At 48.4% G+C, this 21902-nt stretch overlaps 1 protein-coding gene across 1 annotated transcript; it reads right to left on the bottom strand.

The window, feature by feature from the left end:
• Positions 1–8880: 8880 nt before the first annotated feature.
• Positions 8881–13761, bottom strand: LOC123070003 (probable protein phosphatase 2C 6). Its single transcript, XM_044493000.1, has 4 exons — positions 12687–13761; positions 12216–12587; positions 12006–12111; positions 8881–9622 (listed from the first exon to the last, which is right to left on the bottom strand). The coding sequence occupies exons 1-4, from the start codon at positions 13305–13307 to the stop codon at positions 9282–9284; spliced, it is 1440 nt and encodes a 479-aa protein (XP_044348935.1). The 5' UTR covers positions 13308–13761; the 3' UTR covers positions 8881–9281.
• Between the last annotated feature and the right edge of the window lie 8141 nt (positions 13762–21902).

Here is a 21902-nt window from a genome sequence, read left to right as displayed (position 1 = left end):
CATTTAACCAATCTATATTTGCGTTTATTGTCGACGGAGTTCCAAGAAAAGGCACCCCTATGCTTGTCGAAACCAGTGTGTATCCCTCCGGACAGAAGGTAGAAGCTCATTAGGAACATCGGAAGAGAAGAGAGGCACGAGTTAGTTAGGGCAACCTTGCCCGCCTGAGTGTTATACGGCCTCTCCATGGTAGAACTCTATTGCCAACTTTAGTGACTACCGGGGCAAAATCTTTTGCCAAGAGCTTAAACGGGGAGATAGGTAAGCCCAAATATTTGAGAGGATAGGACCCTAGAGAGCAGTTCAGAAGATGTGCCACCCGTTGCGCTTCGAAATCAGGTACCCCAGTCAAAATGACCTCGCTCTTAGAGAAGTTAATTTTAAGACTCGAAAGAGCTTCGAAGCAAAGAAGAAGAAATTTCAAATTCGTGAGACTGGTCTCGTTAAGTTCCACCATAATGATGGTATCGTCCACATACTGTAGATGAGTAATGCCATTAGGGATAAGGTGAGAGCTAACCGGGGATATATGCCCAGCCAACACGACACGAGAGAGGATATGAGATAAAGCATCGGCAACAAAATTGAAAAGCAAAGGGGACACCGGATCCCCTTGTCTAAGGCCCTACCATTAGCAAAAAAATTACTAGTTTGGCCATTCACAGCCACAGCTGTGTGTCCACCATAGACAAGTTGCATCAGACGGTGCACCACCGAACCTTCAAATCCCTTAGCCAGTAGGACTTGGCGAAGAAAATTCCAACTCACCGAGTCGTATGCCTTTTCAAAATCGAGCTTAAGGACTACAGCCTTGGTTCCCTTAATCCGCAGATCATGAATCATCTCATGTAAGCAAAGAACCTCATCCAAGATGAATCTCCCCTTAATAAACGCAGATTGGAAAGGGCTAATGACCCGATGGGCTATCGGAGAAACCCTAGTGGCCATGCCCTTAGAGGGCATCTTCGCAAAGTTGTTAATCAGAGCAATGGGCCTAAATTGAGAGATCAGGTCAGCACCTTTGATCTTAGGGATGAGGGTGAGAACCGCGTAGTTGAGCCTCGAGATGTCAACAGTGCCCAGCCAAAATCCTTGAATAATTGCCTTAATAAGGCCTTTTAGCTGAGGCCAAAATTGACGAAAGAAAGGAATGGAGAAGCCGTCAGGGCCTGAAGCCGCATTAGAGTTGGCAGACCGAATCGTCTCGAAGATTTCCTCTTCAGAAGGGGGGGTCAGTAGGTAATCATTATCAGCGCTCGATATCTGCTCAAGAGGAGGCCAGAAGGCCGGAGCTATCTTAAAGCCTAGCTCGGGTTTAGCCGCTAACAGGTTAGAGAAGAATTGAACCACATGGCGAAGAATGACCGAAGGGTCAGAGACCCTAACACCATCGATCAGTAGGCTATCGATTAAGCATCTCCGACGTCTACCGTTTGCACTACCAAAGAAATAGGCCGTAGGCGCATCACCCTTTAGTTGATCGTGCCTCTTTGCTTCCAGTACACTTCCTCCTGCCGATGAATATCCAAGAGCGCCTCTTCTAAGCCATACGAATCTGCCATTCGGCCTCGGACAGACCAGATCTATCCGCACGATTATCGAGATCGCCAATTTGAGCAACCAACCTCGCTTTGTCACGCCTTGACTCAGCATAGTAATTTTTAGACTAGCCTCTAAGGAATCTACGTAGGAAATAAGAAACTTGATGCCAATCATCCATTGGGCCAAAAGAACAACGAGTAGAGGATAGGAAGGCCGTAATCTTCTGAGCCAACAGGGTGGGGAAACCCTCCACTAGAAGCCAAGACGCATCGAATTGAAACCTCGGGAAGCCAACCAAACAGGACCCATCATCAAGGATCAGGGGGGCGTGATCAGAGCCTACAATGGCAAGAGCTCGTAAGCTCACCCGAGGGAACAACACATCCCAACTAGGACAAAGAAAAACCCTATCAAGAACAGAGCGAATGGGGGAGATTTGACGGTTAGTCCAGGTGAAGCGGGCCCCAACCCTAGGTATTTCACGAATAGGCGTATCCCTGATGAAAGCATTAAAGGCATCAGCCAGAGGCCAAGAAAAGTTAGAGGATCTCTTATCAGAAGGATATCTCATCAGGTTAAAATCACCCCCAATCAAGAGGGGAAGCTGACAGGAATCAATTTTATTATAAATTTCATCCAGAAAAGTGTAAGACAAAGAGTGGTCTGCCGGGCCATAAACCACCATGATCTCGAGAAGAGAATTGAGAGCACGATGGGAAACCACCGTGCTGGCCCAGAAAATGCCATGATCAAAAGCAACAAAGTCGAAAACGTCATTTTTGGTGCCCAGGAGAATGCCACCCGACTGTCCAACAGAGGCCACATAGTTCCATTTAAATCTATCTATCCCAGCAACGGCCGAGAGTTCACTCAGGGAGGAAGAGGGTTTGAGGGTCTCAACAAGGCCAATAAAATCAACATTTTCAGAACGCCCAAATCTTTAAGCTGGTCCCTGCGCCCCCTAGCGCAGAAACCTCTAATATTCCAGAATAAGTCCTTCATTTGAAGGAGAGGTTTTTAATTCTGAGACTCGACCTGCACGGAGCCTTGCAGGGTTTAGCACGCTTCCCAGCTCCTCGTTTCTGAACCGGGGAGACCTGACACCTGTCAGCTTCCCCCACATCCCCACCGGCCACAACCAGTGGGGCAATCACACCTACCCCAGCCTCCTTAGCTTTAGCAATGTCAGCCTGAGCTAATTCATTTGCCCTAATCACATCAAGTAGAGAAGAGGGGGATCCCAAACTAGAATATAAGCAAATACCAACATCATCTAAAATCTTAAACAACTGCTCATCAGGCTGAGAAGGAAGAACTAAACGAACAGGGGAAAGACCATTAGGAAAGGAAGAGGACGGAGCTGTGCGCGAACCTGAAGGAGGAAGATCCCGAGCCGCCGCACGCCGAGCCGCCCGATCAGCCACACGCTCACCGCTGTTGGAGACGCGACCGCTCTTGCGAGCAGTAGAAGCAGGCGAGCGTACAGGCACAGTGAGAGCACGACTGGGGGAAGCGGCCGCCGAGGACGGGCCCAAGGCCGCACCCAAATCCACATCCAACCTGCGGCAAAGCCCAGCCGCTGACTGCCTGGAATCACCGGACGCCTTGCTCTTTGCTGAAAACTTCTTGACCGACGACTTCTTCCTCTTCTTGGACGCAGACGGACCAGCCGGGGGCAAATCTTCAATGCCAGATAGCAAAGGGGAGGTGGGGCGAGCAGGAAGATTAGAGCACGCCGACGAGAATGGAGTGCCCTTCGTCCCACCAGAGGCCGCGACCCCACCACCCAAGCCTGGCATCGAGTCCTGTGCCCCACGGCCAGCCGGAGCACTGTCCTTCAGCAGATCTTGGTCTTCAGGGGATGGCCCATCCCACTCAGATTGGGTAAAGCGAGGATCCGTGCCATGCATCGAGTCGTCTGGGCAACCATCCCCATCTTTGCTCTTGTCGTCATTGCCGGAGGCCGAGGGCGGGGGGGGGGGGGGGGAGGCAACGCCGGGCCCAGAGCACCCTCCACCCGGACCCGAAGCCGAAAACCGCCAGCCGCCTGGAAGACATCAATGGATCCATGGATGCAGACAGGGTCAACACACCAGACCCAGAGACAAGCCAACCCAAGGACTGTCAGAGAGGCTTGATCAACCTCGATCGGCTTACCGAGGAGCACCCCAAAAGCCATCAGGAAGGCCGTGGTGCGCATGTTAGGAGGAACATCATCAATAAGCACCCAAACATCATACAGAGAGGAGATAGCCTTAGACCCATTGGATGCAGCTTTAACCGAGACCACCAGTTGATTCAGAGGGAGCGTGAAGCTAGTACATGAGGAGATAATGCGGAGACTTTCTTTAGAAGGAAAAGTAGCAGCAAACTCAAACTCAGACAGCTGACGGATTTGCCAGTCCCACCCGCCCTCATCCCACAACCGAAGTTCATCAAGAAGGACCTGGGAAGAGATGCGCTTGTCCTGGACAGATATGACACCAACATTGGAAAGCGAAGGAATAGGAGCTGCTTCAGGGACCTCCCTATCTAGGGCAAAAAACGAGCAACCAGGAAGGCCAACACCATAGTGAACGAAAGAAGGAGGTTTGACACGGTTTTGACAGTCCGCCGTGAGGTGGCCGTCTTCCCTGCATATGAGGCAGAATGGAGGATTTTCACAGCTAGATTGAAAGTGACCAGGGCGATGACACGTGAAGCAGGTGAGGATGGGGTTGGAGACCTGAGAGTAAGGGGGAATGCGACCAGGACCGTGAGGGGGAGGAGGTGGGAGAATGCCATCACCAGACGCACCAGAACCAGAGCCGGCGCCACGCCCCGCAGCAGAGCCAACAGGACGACGAACCGGGGCCCCAGACGCGCCACGAGGAACGAAGCGAGACGGACCGCCTCCAGCCACCGCTGGCGGCCGCGATGGCCCGCCACCCCGGGGGACAGCACCCTGCGAAGGAGGCAACGGGGCCGGCCCCAAAGAGCCCGCCTGACTCCCTAATGCCGTCAGCTCTCAGGGGTCGACCGCAGCCACCGGAGCACCATGCGCGGGAGGCGGAGGGTCCAACGGGCCAGATCCAGAGGTACGGGGGGACGCACCGGCCGGCGCTGTCGCAGCCCCAGCACCCGGAGCAAGCGAGGCCTGAAGCTTAGCACGGAGCGCGGCCTCGTACTCCAGATCGGCGGCCTCGTCGCCGGAGCCATCGCGCCCCCGCTTCTGGCCGGAGACCGCCTCGCTAGATGACCCTTGAGATCGATCCATCGCGGCCACCGCCGAGAAGGAGAGAGGGAGCGAAGGGGGAGGAGCAGATCTGACGAAACAGCGGATGGGCAGGCGGCGCCGACGCAAATCGGAGGAGGAAGCAGGAAACCCTAGAAAAGGCGGAACCGCACCCTTCCGAACCCATAAATAGCCAGAACGAGCCAGGTCGTGCTCGCCAAGGGGGGACGCCGGAGGATTGGGCTAGGCCTGGGCCAACCGCGGCCCAGGGGCCACAGACAAGAGGGGGGAAATCAAAAGGAGAGGCCAGCGAAGGGGCCGAAACAGGCCCACCCGTCCCAACATCAGCCACAGGAGCCCGCGACCCAGATAGGGGCACCAGCGCCAGCCCCGATCCTAGATCTAGGGTTGGCACCGGCGCCGCCACCGCGAGAGAGGCGGGAGCCGCGGCCGAAGTCGAGTCGGGGAGGGCAACCGCCGGAGAGGAGGACGCCGGCGACTCCACCACCGTCTCACCGGAGCCCAACAACGACCCATCCAGAGGCCAGGACGCAGCGCGCCGGCGACCACGAGAGACGCGACACCAGCCATCCACGCTCACGCCGGGCCCGACTGGCCGCCTCCTACCACCCGGAGCAAACTTACGCCGACGATCCACCGCCGGAGCCACGGAAGGCCCAATCACCTGAGCCGGACGGGAAGGAGGAGGGAGGACCTCAGAATCCAAGCCGGAATCTTCCGAATCGAGCGCCCAAAATCTGTTAGCCCGGGGCACAACCAGGGCCACAACACGGGGTGGGGGAGCCTGGGAGAGGGGTAGGACGAGGCTCACCGTCGGCGAGGAGCCCGGAGGAGACCTCAGAGGGAGGGAGAGGGGGAAGCCGCACGAGGCAGGGTCGCCGACGGGGGGGGGGGCGCGGGTCGGCGACGCCCCAGGAGAGAGGGGATGAGAGGAGAAAGAAGCGCCATGTAATTCGTGTTCTCTGCTTTTTCCATCCTCTTCTTCGAAACTCGCCGGAGGAGTTTGACCTTCGTAAGCGGCTTAAGAGGCGCGTCATCAGTTTGGCGGTTCTTGAGAGGGCTAGGAAAAGGCAGTGTGCCCACATCCGTAACTTGAAGGAGGGGGACGCCAACACCAAATTTTTTCACTTGAAGATTAATGGGAGGAGGCGCAAGAATTTCATACACAAGTTGAGCAATGGGGCTGGTTGGGTTACGAGGCATGAGGATAAGGAGAATATTATGTACCAGCACTTTACCACCGCTTTGAGCAAAGGGCCACGCAGAACCACAGACTTCAATTGGCAACTCCTCCACTTTACATATTGTGATCTTTCTAGTCTTGGGGATGAGATGACGGACGAGGAGGTGACTGCAGCCATCAAGGCTATGCCTAGCGACAAGGCTCCCGGGCCTGACGGCTTTACTGGGGCATTCTTCAAGAGCTGCTGGCCAATTCTAAAGGACGATCTTATGAAGGTCATCTCCACCTTCTCGAGTTTGCATGCGGACAACTTTCACTGGCTCAACTCCGAAAATGTGGTTCTCTTGCCAAAGAAGGAGGGGGCTGAGGCGATCACGAACTTTAGGCCTATCAGTTTGATCCATGTCGTCGCCAAGATTGTGGCCAAGGTGATGGCGATGAGGCTCACCCCTTTTATGAATATCCTCGTATCCCGTGCTCAGAGTGCCTTCATCAAATCTCGGTGCATCCACGACAACTTCATGTATGTTCGCAACTATGCTCGCCGACTCCAACAAACAAACACGCCATCACTCCTGCTCAAGTTGGACATCAAGAAGGCTTTTGATTCAGTTAGATGGGAATATCTTCTCGACCTGTTACAGAGGAGAGGTTTTCCTTCAAGGTTTCGTGAGTGGATCACGGCCCTTCTTCAGACGTCTACATCGAGGGTTCTTCTCAACGGTGTTTCTGGCAATCCTATCCAGCATGGGCAGGGCCTCCGGCAGGGGGACCGAGTGTCTTCCCTTCTATTTGTCCTTGCTATTGATCCCCTTCAGCAAATCTTGGACGTGGCAACAGAGAATGGAGACCTACACAGATTATGTGGCCGTGGTGCCCGCCTTCGCACCTCCCTATACGCGGACGACGCTGCCATATTCTTGGCGCCTATCAAGGAGGATGTGGATATGCTTGCCACCATACTTCAAAGCTTTGGAAACGTCACCGGCCTAGTTACGAACATTAACAAGAGTTTGGTGGCCCCTATTAGATGCTCCAATGTCGACCTTGACATGATTCTGGGTGCCTTCCCAGCGGTCAGAGCTCAGTTCCCCTTGCGATACCTCGGCCTTCCGCTATCCATTCATCATTTGCGGGTTGTGAACTTCCAGCATTTGCTTGATAAGATTGATGGAAAGATCATGATTGGCCAAGGAAAGTACATTACGATGGATGGGAGGAGCACGTGGGTAAAGTCGGTTATCACTTCGCAGGCCATCCACCACCTCACTTCGCTTGTGGTGCCCAAAGGATTGATGGCGTCCATCGTCAAGCTGCAGCGGGCTTTTCTTTGGGGAGGCACGGATAAAGTTTCTGGAGGCAAATGTAAGATAAGATGGGAGAAAGTTTGTACGCCCAAGGACATGGGCGGCCTAGGCATCCTGGACATGGAAAAATCCGCGTGTGCCTTACGGCTCAGATGGCCTTGGTTGGTTTGGAAGGACGCGGAAAGAGCTTGGGTTGATTTTGGGCACCCATGCGATGAAGAGGACATGGCGTCGTTTTATGAGTGCACTTCCATCACTGTTGGCAACGGGCAAAGGGCCTCTTTCTGGCACTCCCTTTGGCTTGGGGGTCGCAAGCCAAAAGACATCGCTCCCTCCATTTTTGCAATTTCCAAACACAAGAATGACACCATCCATAGGGCTTTGGATCTCAACAAGTGGATTGCCAACATCAACACAAATTCTGGGCTCACAATTCAGCACATCCTTGAATACTATGAGCTTTGGGTTGGATTACGAGAAGTCTTCCTTGATGAGGGGGTGGATGATGAGATTGTTTAGAAGCTTTCGCCTTCCGGTGAGTACACGGCATCGTCGGCTTACAAAGCTCAACTCGACGACTCCACTGTATCAAAAATGAAGTCTGCAGTGTGGAACAGCGCCGCCAAAGCACAAATTCTTTGCTTGGCTTATCATTCAAGACCGTGTTTGGACGGCGGACAGGCTTCAATGGAGAGGGTGGCCAAATTGCGGCCTATGCCAGTTATGCAAGAGGGAGCCAGAGACGGCGGCACACATCATCTTCCGTTGTCGATACACGGTACGCATTTGGACGGAGATCAAGACTTGGATGGGTTTGACCGGTGTGGACATCACCCACTGGTGTAGCTTCAACAGCGTCAACGATTGGTGGCACCACATGGTAGGCGTCAATGGTAATGTGAGAAAGGGCCTCGCATCTCTCGTCATGTTGGTTTCATGGAAGATTTGTGACGAGCGGAATGCAAGAGTATTTAAGATGGTGTCCTCCATACCAAATGTAATCACATCTAGAATCAAGGCGGAGGTCAGACTTTGGGGGTTGGCAGGGGCCAAACGTCTGAGTTCTCTTATGCCGCGAGAGTAGACTTATCGGTTTCGGGCCGTCTACGGGCGGTCGGTCATGTAACTCAAAACTCTTCTTAATTAATGAGATGAGGCAAATCTTTTGCCTTCGTTTCAAAAGAAAAAAAATTGGAGAACCGACGCATTGATGTTCTTATAGGCTACTAGCATAGTAATTTTGATTTTTTGTGTGGATCAACCTGCCCAAGAAGCTTTGGACAAATACAGGCGACATTACAACGTTGTGTATTCATTCTGTTGATATAATTTTTGGAACATTTTTAGTTTTATTATTACAACGTTGTGCATTCATTCTGTTAATGTAATTTTTGGAAGAATTTTTTGTTATATAATTTTTGGAACATTTTTTGTTTTATTATTTTTTCACGTGCGCACTTACTAGTAAATACAGTACATAAATACTAGAGTTCAGAAGTTCAAAGTGGTTCAAGCGTTCCCCGGACTTCACAGGCGACAAGTGTCTCGTGTTAGCAACGAGCTGTCATAATCCCACCCACTGAAAGGCTTACCCAGTAGGCAAAGGCACAGTATAAGTAGGAAGGTTTGCCACTTGAATTTCATAGTATCAGAGAAGGCAGTACAAAATAGTTTATACCACTAGTTCCTGTTGTACCCTACAGGCTCAAATATACATTTCCAGATACATGATGGCCCAGCTTAACAAAAAGAATAAGGGGCAGCAAAGGAAGAAGAACAGAAAACAGGATCACCCACGCCATCAGGAAACATAAACCCTGATGCGGAATTTCGTAATCTGTACTGTATACAGGAATACAGCCCTTGGCAGCCCAAATGGTGAAAAGGAAGAAAAGAACGAACTGGGCTAAGTAATGTACTAACACAACAGTCTAAACTGATCGAATTTGGATTCTCCAAATCTATATAGATTCCTAGGAATTTGTCATAGAGGCTGTCCATCAAGCAAGATGACTTAAGTTTTGCTCTTGAACTTCCTCTGCGCCTTGAGGTCTACCACAATAACCGTGATGTTGTCCTTGCTCCCCTTCTGGAGAGCAAGCTTCGACAAGCATTCAGCAGCTGCTTGAGCCGCTGGATCTGGGGAGTCACCGCTACGTTGGGCCGATGATAAGTTTACCCCGTTCTTTTTATGCCATAAGAGTATTCGCTTGCGGGCAACATCGCATACCTCTTCATTCGACAGTACATCCCAGAGGCCATCACTGGCAAGAATAAGGCACTCATCATCCTTCGCCCGAGGAACAATTGTGACCTCTGGGACAGGAATTATCCATGGTTTCAGATATCTGTCACCTGTAAAAGGTATATATATATATAACATCAGGCCACGATATGTTTTTGTAGCTAAAAAATTTAGGGAGACAAAATAACTTACACAACAAAAGTAGGAATTCACTGTAAAAGAGGGGATCAAACAGTGAGTGTACCAAATAAATGAAACTGTCTCGACTGTAGTAGCTCACCAAACAATACTATCTTATAGAGATGCATATTCAATGGCAAGAAAGCCTGCAAGAGTCAACTGACAAGAGCAGGCTAAAAGAGGTGAACTATTTCATGTGGTTGGATAAATTCCGCAGATTCATCCAGAAAATTTACAAATCATGCCTGTAGTCCAGGATCAAACATGTTGTTGTGTGTTGACGAAGACCAGCAGTAACTAATGCATGCATCTGTAGACGTTTAGCAGTGATAGTTTCCTAGCTAGAAGTCATATCATATCTGTCATGCTGTGTGTTGAATCTTCTGTTGCGTCTAGGACTCTAGGTTTAAACAGAGCTTATGAATAGTTAAGAATTGGCAACCATTCTTCTTATGCTCCGAGATTAAACCTTAGAAGTTAATATAAGATTCCTAAACCAGGACTTTATGGCTAAAGCAACCACGCAGACTCCTGGGTCTTGATTCGAATTTGGAACTAGGAATACCAGAGTAACTCAAAACAGGGAATAGTCAAGATCAGCATACAGTTCTCATAATAAAGAACTAAGAGGAGTTCCACATAGAACTGTGAATCTAGGTAGGCAAGAAATTTGTAAGATCAACAGACAAACTGATGCAGATATACAACCAAATTCAATTAGTTATGAGATACTACAGTGGAGCAGCAGGTGCCGAGTATTTGCATAAGTACCGTACCGATGTACTACATGAGTGGTTACCAACACAATTTATACAGGACCAACTAAAAGGTGTCTAGTACAGTAGTACCATGTGTTTATTGAATGGTGCAACGACAGAAGAAAACAACAAACCACAGTGTAGTATATCATTATCTTTTTCTTATTCAATAAATAACCACGACTAAAAGCATATATTGAAGCCAAAGACAAGTAGTGGCTGGGTTTACCATATGACCATTTTTCTGTTAAGTGTTAGCACTAGAACGTCAAATGTTGTGAGCCAAAATAAAGATCACACAGGATCAATTACCATCTATTGTGCAATGGTAGCATAGTGAGTCAAAACATATAAAAGAAGGGATGTAATGAAGAACTTGCAGTATCCTCAATGAAACTTAACACGTGAACAGTTAGGATATACACAAGCTTAAAGCAGGGCAAGGCTCAAACTGGGATTTAGTACAAAAAGAATGTATAGCTATCAATACCACCTTTGAGCAGACTGCCAATGGTTTTGGTATACATATGAAGTTTAGACCAGTTAGATTCTTCAGGCATTTCACACACTGGTACATGAAGCACTCACACGGCCAAAATAAAACAGCAACTAGGTTTATGAGGGGTCAAGATTCTAGTCCAAGGCTGTGGGTTATTAAATATCAGGAGAACTTTAATAGACACGTATTCCAAAATATTTTTCCAAAAGGGAAGTCCCATTCCATTTCAGGATAATGTATACTATTTAATTATTCGTGCTTTAATATTACAAAAAACAAAATATAGAAAGGGGAACCCAAATCTTCCTCAACCAATAGAAGCTTGAATCAAGATAGAACCAAACAAGTGGAGCAAGAATAAGAACCTTTGAAGCATAAGCAACTTTTGTGTGTTCGATATTGCAATAAAGGCTGCACAATGTCAATCAATTATGACTTCCTTTACGGGATGCTTACCCAATACCACATACTCCCTCCGTCCCAAAATTCTTGTCTTACATTTGTCTAGATACGGATGTATCTAATACTAAAACGTGACTTGATACATCCGGATTTAGACAAATCTAAGACAAGAATTTTGGGACGGAGGGAGTACTAGATTACACCAAACTATGCAGTCCTCTAGAATCTAACAACAAACTGTTGAATTCCCAGGATATTAGAAAAGCCATCTGGTAATTGGAAGATAAATCAGTCATGCTAAGACCGCTAGATGCCTAAACAGCTTCCAGCAAGAACAAGCATCATTCATGCATGGAAGATGATTTTTCTGCATGCATTAGTTCATTATATCACAAAGAAGCAACTTTGTAAGCATATAAAATAGCACACAGCCAGACAAATAGTTGATTTACGACCAGAACTGAAGTGCAAGGCATTTGGTGTCTGGTAAGCAATTAAATCAGAATCGTACTGCCTTAGGAATTTTTTTACAGGCTTAACACAAGGCTTAATAGGAACTGATGGAACATCCCAAAGGCATCCAAAATTCCATCTCATGCCAACAGTAACTGATGCCAGTACAACAGATGTTCCGAAAAGGAATAGCTAGCATACCAATTGATCGCGACATGGCAAGGACACCGAAAACTCGGTAGCCATTCCACTGTATGACCTTGCCACCCTCTGCCTCAATCCTTGCGTACTCATCCTCCCTATTAGGCTGAAAGACAGAGCGAGCAATGCAGTCAACATCTACTTAACATGTGAAGCAAAAGTTCAAGGCAACAATGAAAATAACAAGCCTCATAAAGCATGGGAGCTTACTTTATGATCCACTGACAACGGCACGGGTTGCTTTCCACGGCAGAGCACTGCCCTCGAGTCTCCACAATTTGAGACAATGATATGAGATGAGCAGATGACAGCGACCACCGCCGTTGAACCGACGGTCTCAGGTGCTACAGGATCTGCAATGGCCATTGCAGTGACACTGCTTGTGCCCACGTTTCCCCCTCCTCCCCTGGTCGCCTTACCAGCTATCTCATCATCCACCCTTGAGAAGCAATCCACAAACGCCTTTTCCCACTGCTTCTTAAACTCCACAGCTCCCAGGTTAGCACCAGACACGGACCCTTCTATCCTGCTCAGCTCCTCCACCAGCGCTGCGTGGAGCCGATCCCGACAGTAATCTGCTACCTGCATAGGCATGACGCAAAATCTAACTAAGTTGTAGTTTCACTTGGGAAACTAGTAAATCAACTAGGCAGGTGATAGTGTCATTAATAGTGGGGTTACCTGTGCACCGCCGTGGCCATCGTATACACCAAAAAAGTGTGCGGGGAGGCGGAAGGAGATGGGATCGAGTCCATCGACCATATTGTTGCCCGTGAGCATCCAGAGGGGCAGGCCGAAGAATCGCGGCACAGCGACGACCGCATCCTCCATCTCCGGGCGGCGGCCGCAAATTGATGTAAACCCCCAGAGCGGAACGCATTCGACAGCGAAGACGCTCCTCCCCCCGGCCGCGACCCTCGCCTCCGCCTCGACGGTGGCCGCAGAAGCCGCCGAGTCCTCGAACACCACCGCGCCCCCCTCGACCCCCGCACCGAAGAAGCCCAGACCCACCCCCTCGAAATCCGCGCTTGCCACGCTGCTGCAGTCGCTGGTGACCGAGCACGGGCTCCCCGCTGCCGAGGCCTCTCCCCCTTCCCCTCCAGTTGCTGTTGGCAGCCCGTCGTCCGTGGTGGTTCTGACCGGCGGCACTGAAAAGGTGACCGGCACCCCCTCCATGGCCCCCGCCACAACGGCCGCAATCGGTTCCGCAGCCGCGGCGGCGATTAGCGTGAGCCCGGCCGTGGCGGGGCTAAACACAGGTGTGGGCGTCGTGGCGAGCGCAGCCACGGCCACGTCCTCCATCTCCTCCGGCGCCACAGGTGCCTCCAGGATCAGCGCCCCGAGTCGCCTCACCACCCAAGCACCCCATCGCTGACTCCGCTCCCTCTCCCTCTACAACTTGCTTCACATCCTCGTAAGCTCGCCCGCCAGCGCCGGCGCCTCATGTGCCTCCAGATCTGCGCCGATCCAGGCCGAATCCCAACGCCTGTACCAGGCACCGCTCGACCGGCCTATAAACAAGGGGAAATCCAAGGTACGCGCGGATCCAAATCCCCGAATCACGGCTCACGGGCGGTGCCCTCGCGAGCAAGGAAGCTAGCGAGCGGTGCGGAACCAACGGCGGGAGCACGCGCGGGCGGGCGAGAGGAGAAAAGAGGAAGAGCGCAGCAGCAGCAGCAGCCGCAGTTTAGAACTTACCAGTAAAAGCAAAGGAGTGGTGACGCCGTGAAGATGAAGGCGGAGGGAGGGGAGGGGAAAGTTGACGTCCACCTCCCTGTGCGCGCGCGTGTGCGGGGACAGATGTCGAGGGGGCAGTGGGATGGGACACGCGGATCGCCGGATCGGCTGCAGGGCCTCGAGCAGCGGGCAGCCGGGGACGCGTGTCGAGTCGCCACGCCGTGCGCATGGGCTGTTACATGTGGGCCTTGGGGAGACGTGTTCATCGGGGCGCACAGTGTAACTAGTACTCCTCCTAGTCCCAGGCCTACATGTGGTGTGCCGCCGTGCTGGCGCTGTACGGTTGGTTGGGCTTGGGCTCGGGGAGCTTCTCGGCATTGGCCTGGCCAAAGCAGCAATAATGAATGTGTAGCTTGTCGCACCTGGCCTGCTGCTTGCACGTCGGACTCAGACATGTGTCCCTCCCTCCTGCTGGACGCTGTCATGGGAGTTTAGGTGCTAGATGCCCAATCTTACAAGCATTTCCATTTGTTGCGTACGAACCGCAGTTTTTCCGCACGATTAGGCATGGATTTCTCCCGGATATTTATCGCCCACCCCAGCTGCTTGCGACACGTCCACCACATATTTTAGCGCAGCAAAAAGGAAAACTGTTTCTGTTGGACGAGGAGACGTGTTTTGCGTGAAGGACGTCAACATCTTTTTCACAGAGGTCCTTGTCCCATAAAAAGAGCGAAAAAGAAATCATGAAAATGGCACGCCCCGGGTGCTCTTGCCGCCACGTAGTCGACGCAACTAGCAACGTAACGGGCAGCAGGGCGAAATTTCAACCCTGATCCTCAAATCTCCCGCATCCGTTCGGACCGTGTGCTATCTGTCGAGGCAACGAACCTGACAACTAGTAGTACTAGAGGTACGAACGAGGGTTGATCCTAACTACGGCACTGGTGTGACACTCGGATTTTACGAGTTGAGACCACACAGAGAGGTAAAAGTCCTACGTTTTGAGCCCTAAGGCTTGTTGTTCTCTTGTGTCTGGATTACAGTAGGGTTTCAAATCGACTGTGTCGTCTCTCAAAACCAAAAAACGCATGACAACCTCTGCTCTGTGAAGGGTCTATCTTTTACTTTTATGTTTTTTTTTGTGAGAGTCAAAGTGTTCTTTTCTATTTCTTTTTATTTTCTCTTTTGCAAGCACCATGTGGTGGGAAAAGATCTAGGTACATATATCCAGTTGTATATCAGTGATTATGAGTTATTATTGTTGACATCACCCTTGAGGTGAATAAGTTGGGAGGCGAAACTGTAAGCCCCTATCTTTCTATATGTCCGGCTGAAACTTTTTGCTCCGTATATATATTATGAGTGTTAGCAATTATAGAAGACTAAATGATGGTTGAGTATGTGAACTTCCTAAAAAGCTCCGACATGAGACCCTTCCTGAAAATATGATGAATTGCAATTGCATTGTTAACCGAGAACATAATTTGTTAGTTTTCAAGAAAATTTGTGCTTTTATACTTCGATATTGTGATAAATTATTATTTGCTCATTAGAAGTTTTATGATAAAGTTGATTATTGTTATAATAATGATCATGATGTTATTATGTCCGTATTTTGTTTATCAACACCTCTCGCTAAACATGTGGACATAATTTTGGATATCGACTTTCGCTTGAGGACAAGCGAGGTCTACGCTTGGGGGAGTTGATAAGTCCATTTTGCATCATATTTTCCTACTATTATTTATAGTATTTTTATGCAATATAACACTTTATGGAGTAATTCTAATGCCTTTTTGAAAGTGCACTCAGGAATTTGCTAGTGAGGAAATTCCTAAATGAAGAACTACTTGCAGCGGAATAAGTACTCAAAAGTAAACATAGCAGAACACAAGCATAGTCATCATGATGAAATGAAGACAAGTACAGAGTACAGAAAGCGTAAGCACAGGATAACACAGGATGAAGGCGGACAGACTGAAGAAATTAAACTGAAGAAATTGATAAAGTCTTCAGTCAAAGTCTTCAAACATATATGAACAACAACACAACAAATGAAATGAGGAAATGAAAGAGTTGAGGAAATAGAACCAGTAGGCTTGGTGAAGACAAATGATTTGGTAGACCAGTTCCAAATGTTGTCTCAGTTATACGTCTGGTTGGAGCGGCTAGGTATTCAAACCTGAGGACACACAGTCCTCACCATATTCTCCTTGAGCTAAGGTCACACAGACCTCGCCCAATCACTCTGGTAAGTCTTCAGCTGACTTCCAAACCTTCACAGACTCGGTCACTCGGCGATCCACAATTCCTCTTGGATGCTCTAGACCATGACGCCTAACCGTCTGGAAGAAGCACAGTCTTCAAAGGTAACAAGCGTCGGATCCACCAGGATCAATCTCTTCAATGATGCTCAATCACTTTGGGGTGTAGGTGTGTTGGGTTTGGGTTTTTCTCATTTGATAATTTTCGATCAAAGTCCTCGGAGGATGGGATGCTCTCAAATGACAAGTGTCAGTTTCTCTCGGAGCAGCCAACCAGCTAGTGGTTGTAGGGGGCGGCTATTTATAGCCTAGGGAGCAGCCCGACATGATAAGACATAAATGCCCTTCAATGATATGACCGTTAGGTGGGTAGATATTTTTAGATAGCTGGCGCATAGCGCAGCAACGGTCGGAAATTTGACTCTCAAATTCCTCAGGGCTATCATGTTCCTCACCGTGTAGGAAATCCGCACTGACGAATTCCTAACTCCTCGGTCAAAACAAATTCATTAGAAACCAGAAGAACTTCGTCTTACTGAAGAAATTGACTGAACTGCATGAGATTTCCAATGGCTTCACTCGAAGGGATTGATAGGTGTAGGATTTTGAGTTGAGCATCACATGGAAAAAAATTCTTAGTATTTCCTCGACCCCCTTTAACAGTACGGTGTTTCCTACGACTCAAAAAAGAGAAAATGAAACTACGAAAACAAAAGTCTTCACGCTTCATGTTCCTCGAATGATTGCCAAGTCTTCAAGATCACACCAATTTCTTCACTTTCAAAGTCTTCAGAAAGTCTTCAGAAATCCAAAGTCTTCAGTTCAAGAACTTCATTTTTAGGGGTCGACTTTCTCTGTAAATATCAAACTCTTCATAGACTTATAGACCTGTGTACACTCACAAACGCATCAGTCCTTAACCTATAAGTCTTCAATACACAAAAATCACTAAGGGGCACTAGATGCACTTACAATCTCCCCCTTTTTGGTGATTGATGACAATATAGGTTAAGTTTTCAACGGGGATAAACATATGAAGTGTAAATACTGATATTGAGGAATTTGATTGCAAGATATAGAAGAACTCCCTCTGAAGATGTGCATAGTGAGGAATTTGCTTTTGAAGCAATGCACACTTGAAGAGTATAATCATGGAGATCTCCCCCTATATCTTGTAATTCATACACGCACTTGACATATAATATGAAGAATTTGAAATGCATGATGAAATATGGTGAGTGATATAATTCAGCATGCGTGCATAGACATTAATGAGGAATAAGCATGCAGAAGAATTCAACAAAAGTATCAGGCCACCATAGAGTTTAAGATTACAACTCGATCCAGCAAAATCATCAAAAGAACGAGAGTTGTAACTTAGCAAAAATACTCCCAAATAAGATAGACCCGCTTGAAGACTAACTCAAATTTCTCCCCCTTTGTCATCGAATGACCAAAAGGGTTGAAAAATGAGGACTAACGCCCCTGAAGAATATCATGATGATGGAGGAGCGCCAGTGTTGTTGGGGTCTTGTATCGTTGTAGGGCCTGTCGCAGTGTCATCCAAGTCTTCATATTCGTCCGTGTCGCGTGATGAAGAAAATGAACTGGCCACCAAGGAAGGAACCTTGACCTTCTTGTATTTCTTCGGTGGAGGAGCAGACCAGCAAAATCTTCCTTGAAACCCATTTGCTTCAAATCTTCTTCACCATAGAGATGTGATAAAATAGCCCAGGTGCGATCGAAGATTTCATGGAGGTAGTAATGGTTTTTCTTCACTGCATTATGTGTAGCAGTCATGTTGTGAAGAATAGAGCCAAACTGACGCTTAACCCATTTGTGGTTTTGATCCACCTTCTGGTGAATACTAAGAAGCAGCTCTCGATCAGTCATCACACGAGGAGTAGTGGCTTGAGGATTTGGCTTGGATGCATTGGCAGCAGAATCATGAGTGGCAGAGTCATCATTGGTGGAATAAGATGCAGCTTTGCGGAACTGACCATCCAATGGACGAATACCTTCATCGATAACAGCTGGTGTCTTGCCCTTCTCATCAGCTGAGGAATATGTCCGCTTGAGGACTTCAATCGGGGGCAAATAGCTAAGGTGATTTTGAAAATCAGCTTTATAGTTGAGTGAAGACCTAGTTCTGAGGAATCTCATGATCCAAGGAGCATAAGGCTTCAGCTCAAACGGAGAGAGTGCAACATTTGCCAGAGTCCTCATGAAGAAATCATGATAGTTGACAGGGATGCCATGCATGATGTTGAATAGCATATTCTTCATGATGCCAAAAATTTCCTCATCAGATGAGTTGTGGCCTTTGATAGGACTCATAGTCTTCGTCAGAATGCGATAGACGGTTCTCGGCACATACAACAATTCCTTCACGTGGAATTTTGTCCTTGGGGCTTGACCAGGCTTTAGAGGCTTCATGAGCACTTGCATGTAATGAGCAGTGAGTTCAAGCTCTTGGTACAGACAACGAGCACTTTCAGGTGGAGGACTGATTGGCAGGGCATGAAGTAATTCAGAGGTCGGTGCCTTGTAATGAGTGTTTTCGGTCATCCAGTCCAACACCCAAGTGTTGATATCATCAGCATCACCTGTGATGTGCAGTGTTGCGTAGAACTGAAGAATAAGCTCTTCATTCCAATCAACTATGTCAGAGCAAAAGTTGAGCAGTCCTGCATCATGAAGCATACTGAGGACTTGAGAGAAGCAAGGCATTGATTCCATGTCCACGTGAGGAATATGCTCGTGGTCGAATACTTTGTCCTTGTTGAAAAGCAGTGAAGAATAGAAATTGGCCTGGCTAGCAGTCCAGAAGCGCTTCCTTCTAAGATGAGCATTGTCATAAGGATTGAATTCAGTGAAGAAAACATGCTCGCTGAAGAAGTCATCAGCCTTGAATTTCTGCTTCTTTGAGAAGGGATCCTTTGGCTTGGGCTGAGGAGTGTCAGTCAGTTGCATCACCACCTCAGGAATCACAATCTCGGGATCCACAGACTGAGGAATTTCAGGCTCTTCTTCAGCTGCAGCCTGGGTCTTCAATTCTTCATTGACATTTTTATCAGCACTAGTCGCTGGAATTTCTTCATGGACAGATGGGGTTGCATGAGGTTCTTCAGATCCCATTTGTATTTCAGTAGCAACAGGGGACTGAGGAATTACTTGAAGTGGAGTGAACATTGGAGAGTTGGGGTGCTGACTTTCCCAAAAGTCATCATTCAGCATAGGTGTGGTACAGCCAATGTCCACATCATCATCTTCCATTTCTTCAACGTCGGCCTCTTCAGCAGTAAACTCAGGCATAGGCGAGGAGACAACTGGTGTTGAAGGGATAGCATCCACTTCAATTTCTTCATCCAACTGCTCTAACGAAGCAGCATAAGGATTTTCTTCATCGGATTCGCTTGGAATCACATAATCTTCACCAAAAGGAACAAGGTCCTTTGATGGCATGAATGAACAGGAACAACATCAATGGGGTTGTCAATTCAGCTTGTCAAAGGCTTCATCTTCTTCGGAGCTGAAGAATCTGATGATGTTGATGCCTTCCTTTTCTTCACAGCTGCACGCTCTGGAGCCTTGGTTTTCTTCGCATCTGATGCAGATGGAAGAATCGGACTTGATGTAGGCGCAGGAGGAGCAGAGGAATTTGGTTCGGTTTCTTCAGGCGCAACTGATGCAGTTGCCCTGACTTCTTTACTTTCTTGAGGCGCACCACTAGTGGATGCCCTGGCAATTTCTTCAGCGGCTGGAATGCAGTCATCAGCCCTGGTACTTTCATTTTCTTCAGCAGCCTGATTGTCATCAGCGGTACTGGCATGTTCTTCAGTAGGCTGAGCAGATGCTTCAGCCTGAGGAGTTTCTTGTTGAGTTGGGGCTGCAACATTTGAAGTGAGTTTGTCAGTAATCTTCACAAGTCTGACTTTGGCTCCAAGCCAGTCAGCATAGTAGCGATCAAATTCATCACTCAGTTGCTTGATCTCAGCTTGCAAGGCAATGAGTTGTTCAGGGGTAAGAGTGAGGACATTGTCCTTTAGGTAGCGCTGCTTCTTGTACTGCGCTTTCTTCACTCTTCTTCCTTCTTTAAATTTCCACTTCTCTTCTTCAATGAAGACAGTCAAAACATGACTTTGACCAGGAGTTAGTTTCATCTCCGTCAAAGGCGTGTTTGGGTCCTTGTGCCATAAATCGATGAAGTCTAAGATTAACTTCGGATCCAGTAACAGTGGCACATTGCTGCCTTTGGCTCTAGCGGCCCTGGCCTGCCTGTCTCTGATGATTTCGGCAAGTTCTTCATCATCAGCCTCATCATCAGAAGGCACTTGAAAAGCGACTTGCTTCTTGTGAGGACTTGGTCGAGAGCCACGTCTAGCAGTGGCCTTTTTCTTCAGCAGTGAGGGGCCAGTTGAGGAATTTGGTGCAGCTGAGGAACTCGCAAAAACTCCTGAGGCAATTGAGATGCCTGTAGTCCTTTGGCACGTGGCGAGATGCACAGGTGCAGAGGATTTAGTGGGAGCAGCTGAGGACTTTGTCGGAGGAGCTGATGACTTTGAAGGAGGAGAAGCAGTTTGAGGAATTGGCTGTGAGGGCTTTGAAGAATCTGGCCGTGAGGGCTTTGAAGAATCTGGCCGTGAGGGCATTGTTGAGGAACTTGGCCGTGAGGGCATTGAGGGAGAAGCACTTGGCTTGTGCGCAGGCTTCTTAGGCATTGCCTTCTTCGGCTTGCTTGCAGAGGCCTCAGCAGTGGTAGCAGTAGCAGCAGAGTCTTCATTAAATTTCCTCACTGCTTCCTTTGCTTGTTTAGCTAGTTTGGCCTGGCGCTTTGCCCATTCATCAGGATAATCCTCACCGCGCTTGAGGCTGGTGGGATCAGCCAATTGGCCAGGAGGTCTTGGGCATGGAGGGTTGAGTGTGAATTTCTTCATATACTTGGGAGTGACATATCTGTAGTCCCTCCATTCCCGTGCCCATCTCCTCTCAATCTTTTGAATGTGCACCTTGTGCTGATTTTTATCTTCCTCAGGGGGTGTGCAGTATCCGGCATAAATATCATCAGGGATCTCAAATGTTGTGTTGACCTCAGGCCCTCTTTCCACCCTTCTGTGGCTTCTTTCCATCAGTCATTTTCTTCAGCTGGGGGATATGAACAACTGAAGTTTTTGAAGAGGTGTGCAACTTTTCTTCGAGGAACGCTACAAATGAGTTAAGTTGATGAGAACCTAGTGATTCAGTAGCGGACATGTGTACCTGTGAACAGAGTATAGTTGCAAGGAATTTGGAGAGGTCATATGCGTTCTCAGAAGGTTTTTCAAAAAGAATAAGTTTGAGGAATTTGACCAGATGAGTCTTGAAGAATTTCACTAAGCGTTCTTTGTCTTAGGTTCCAGAGTTGTATAGATTTAAAATCCACACAATTGAGGAATCTTGAAGAAAATCATTGCTTAGAGAAAAGAATCAAGAGCAGAGGACATGTGAGGTGTTCAGTGTGTGAAGAATTGAAGAATAAACACCTTTGAAGATTTTCAAGAAAACATTTGAATCAAAGAGGGCAATAAAAGTAACTTTTAATTACCCTTGATGAAGAACACGACGAACTGGGAAGTGTAGATGTGAAGTTCGTCAGTTCAGATATTCCACGCCCTAACTCGGCAGAGGAAAACAGCTACGGTGGCGGCGGAGTGAAGAAATCCGCAGCCGACGCGAGTACGACAGTGACGAGGTCGAGGCAGTGAAGCTCTTCCTCACCGGCGATGATGAAGTAGCGGCGGTGCTAGGGTTTGAGAAGCTCGAGCGGGAGTGAGAATGAGCGGAGTAAAAACGAAGCGAGGAAGAGGAGGGGGTATTTATAGTGGGAGTGAAAAACTGTACGCCCGAGAAAATAGGACGAACGTGCCCCTGGCCCTTCTCATTCGCTTGACATGTGTCACCCACGTACTGAGAG

This window comes from Triticum aestivum, chromosome 3B, assembly GCF_018294505.1.
Source record: "Triticum aestivum cultivar Chinese Spring chromosome 3B, IWGSC CS RefSeq v2.1, whole genome shotgun sequence".
Taxonomy (NCBI): domain Eukaryota; kingdom Viridiplantae; phylum Streptophyta; class Magnoliopsida; order Poales; family Poaceae; genus Triticum; species Triticum aestivum.
The sequence above is the reverse complement of the archived record's forward strand: the minus strand, read 5'-3'. Positions and strand labels throughout refer to the sequence as shown.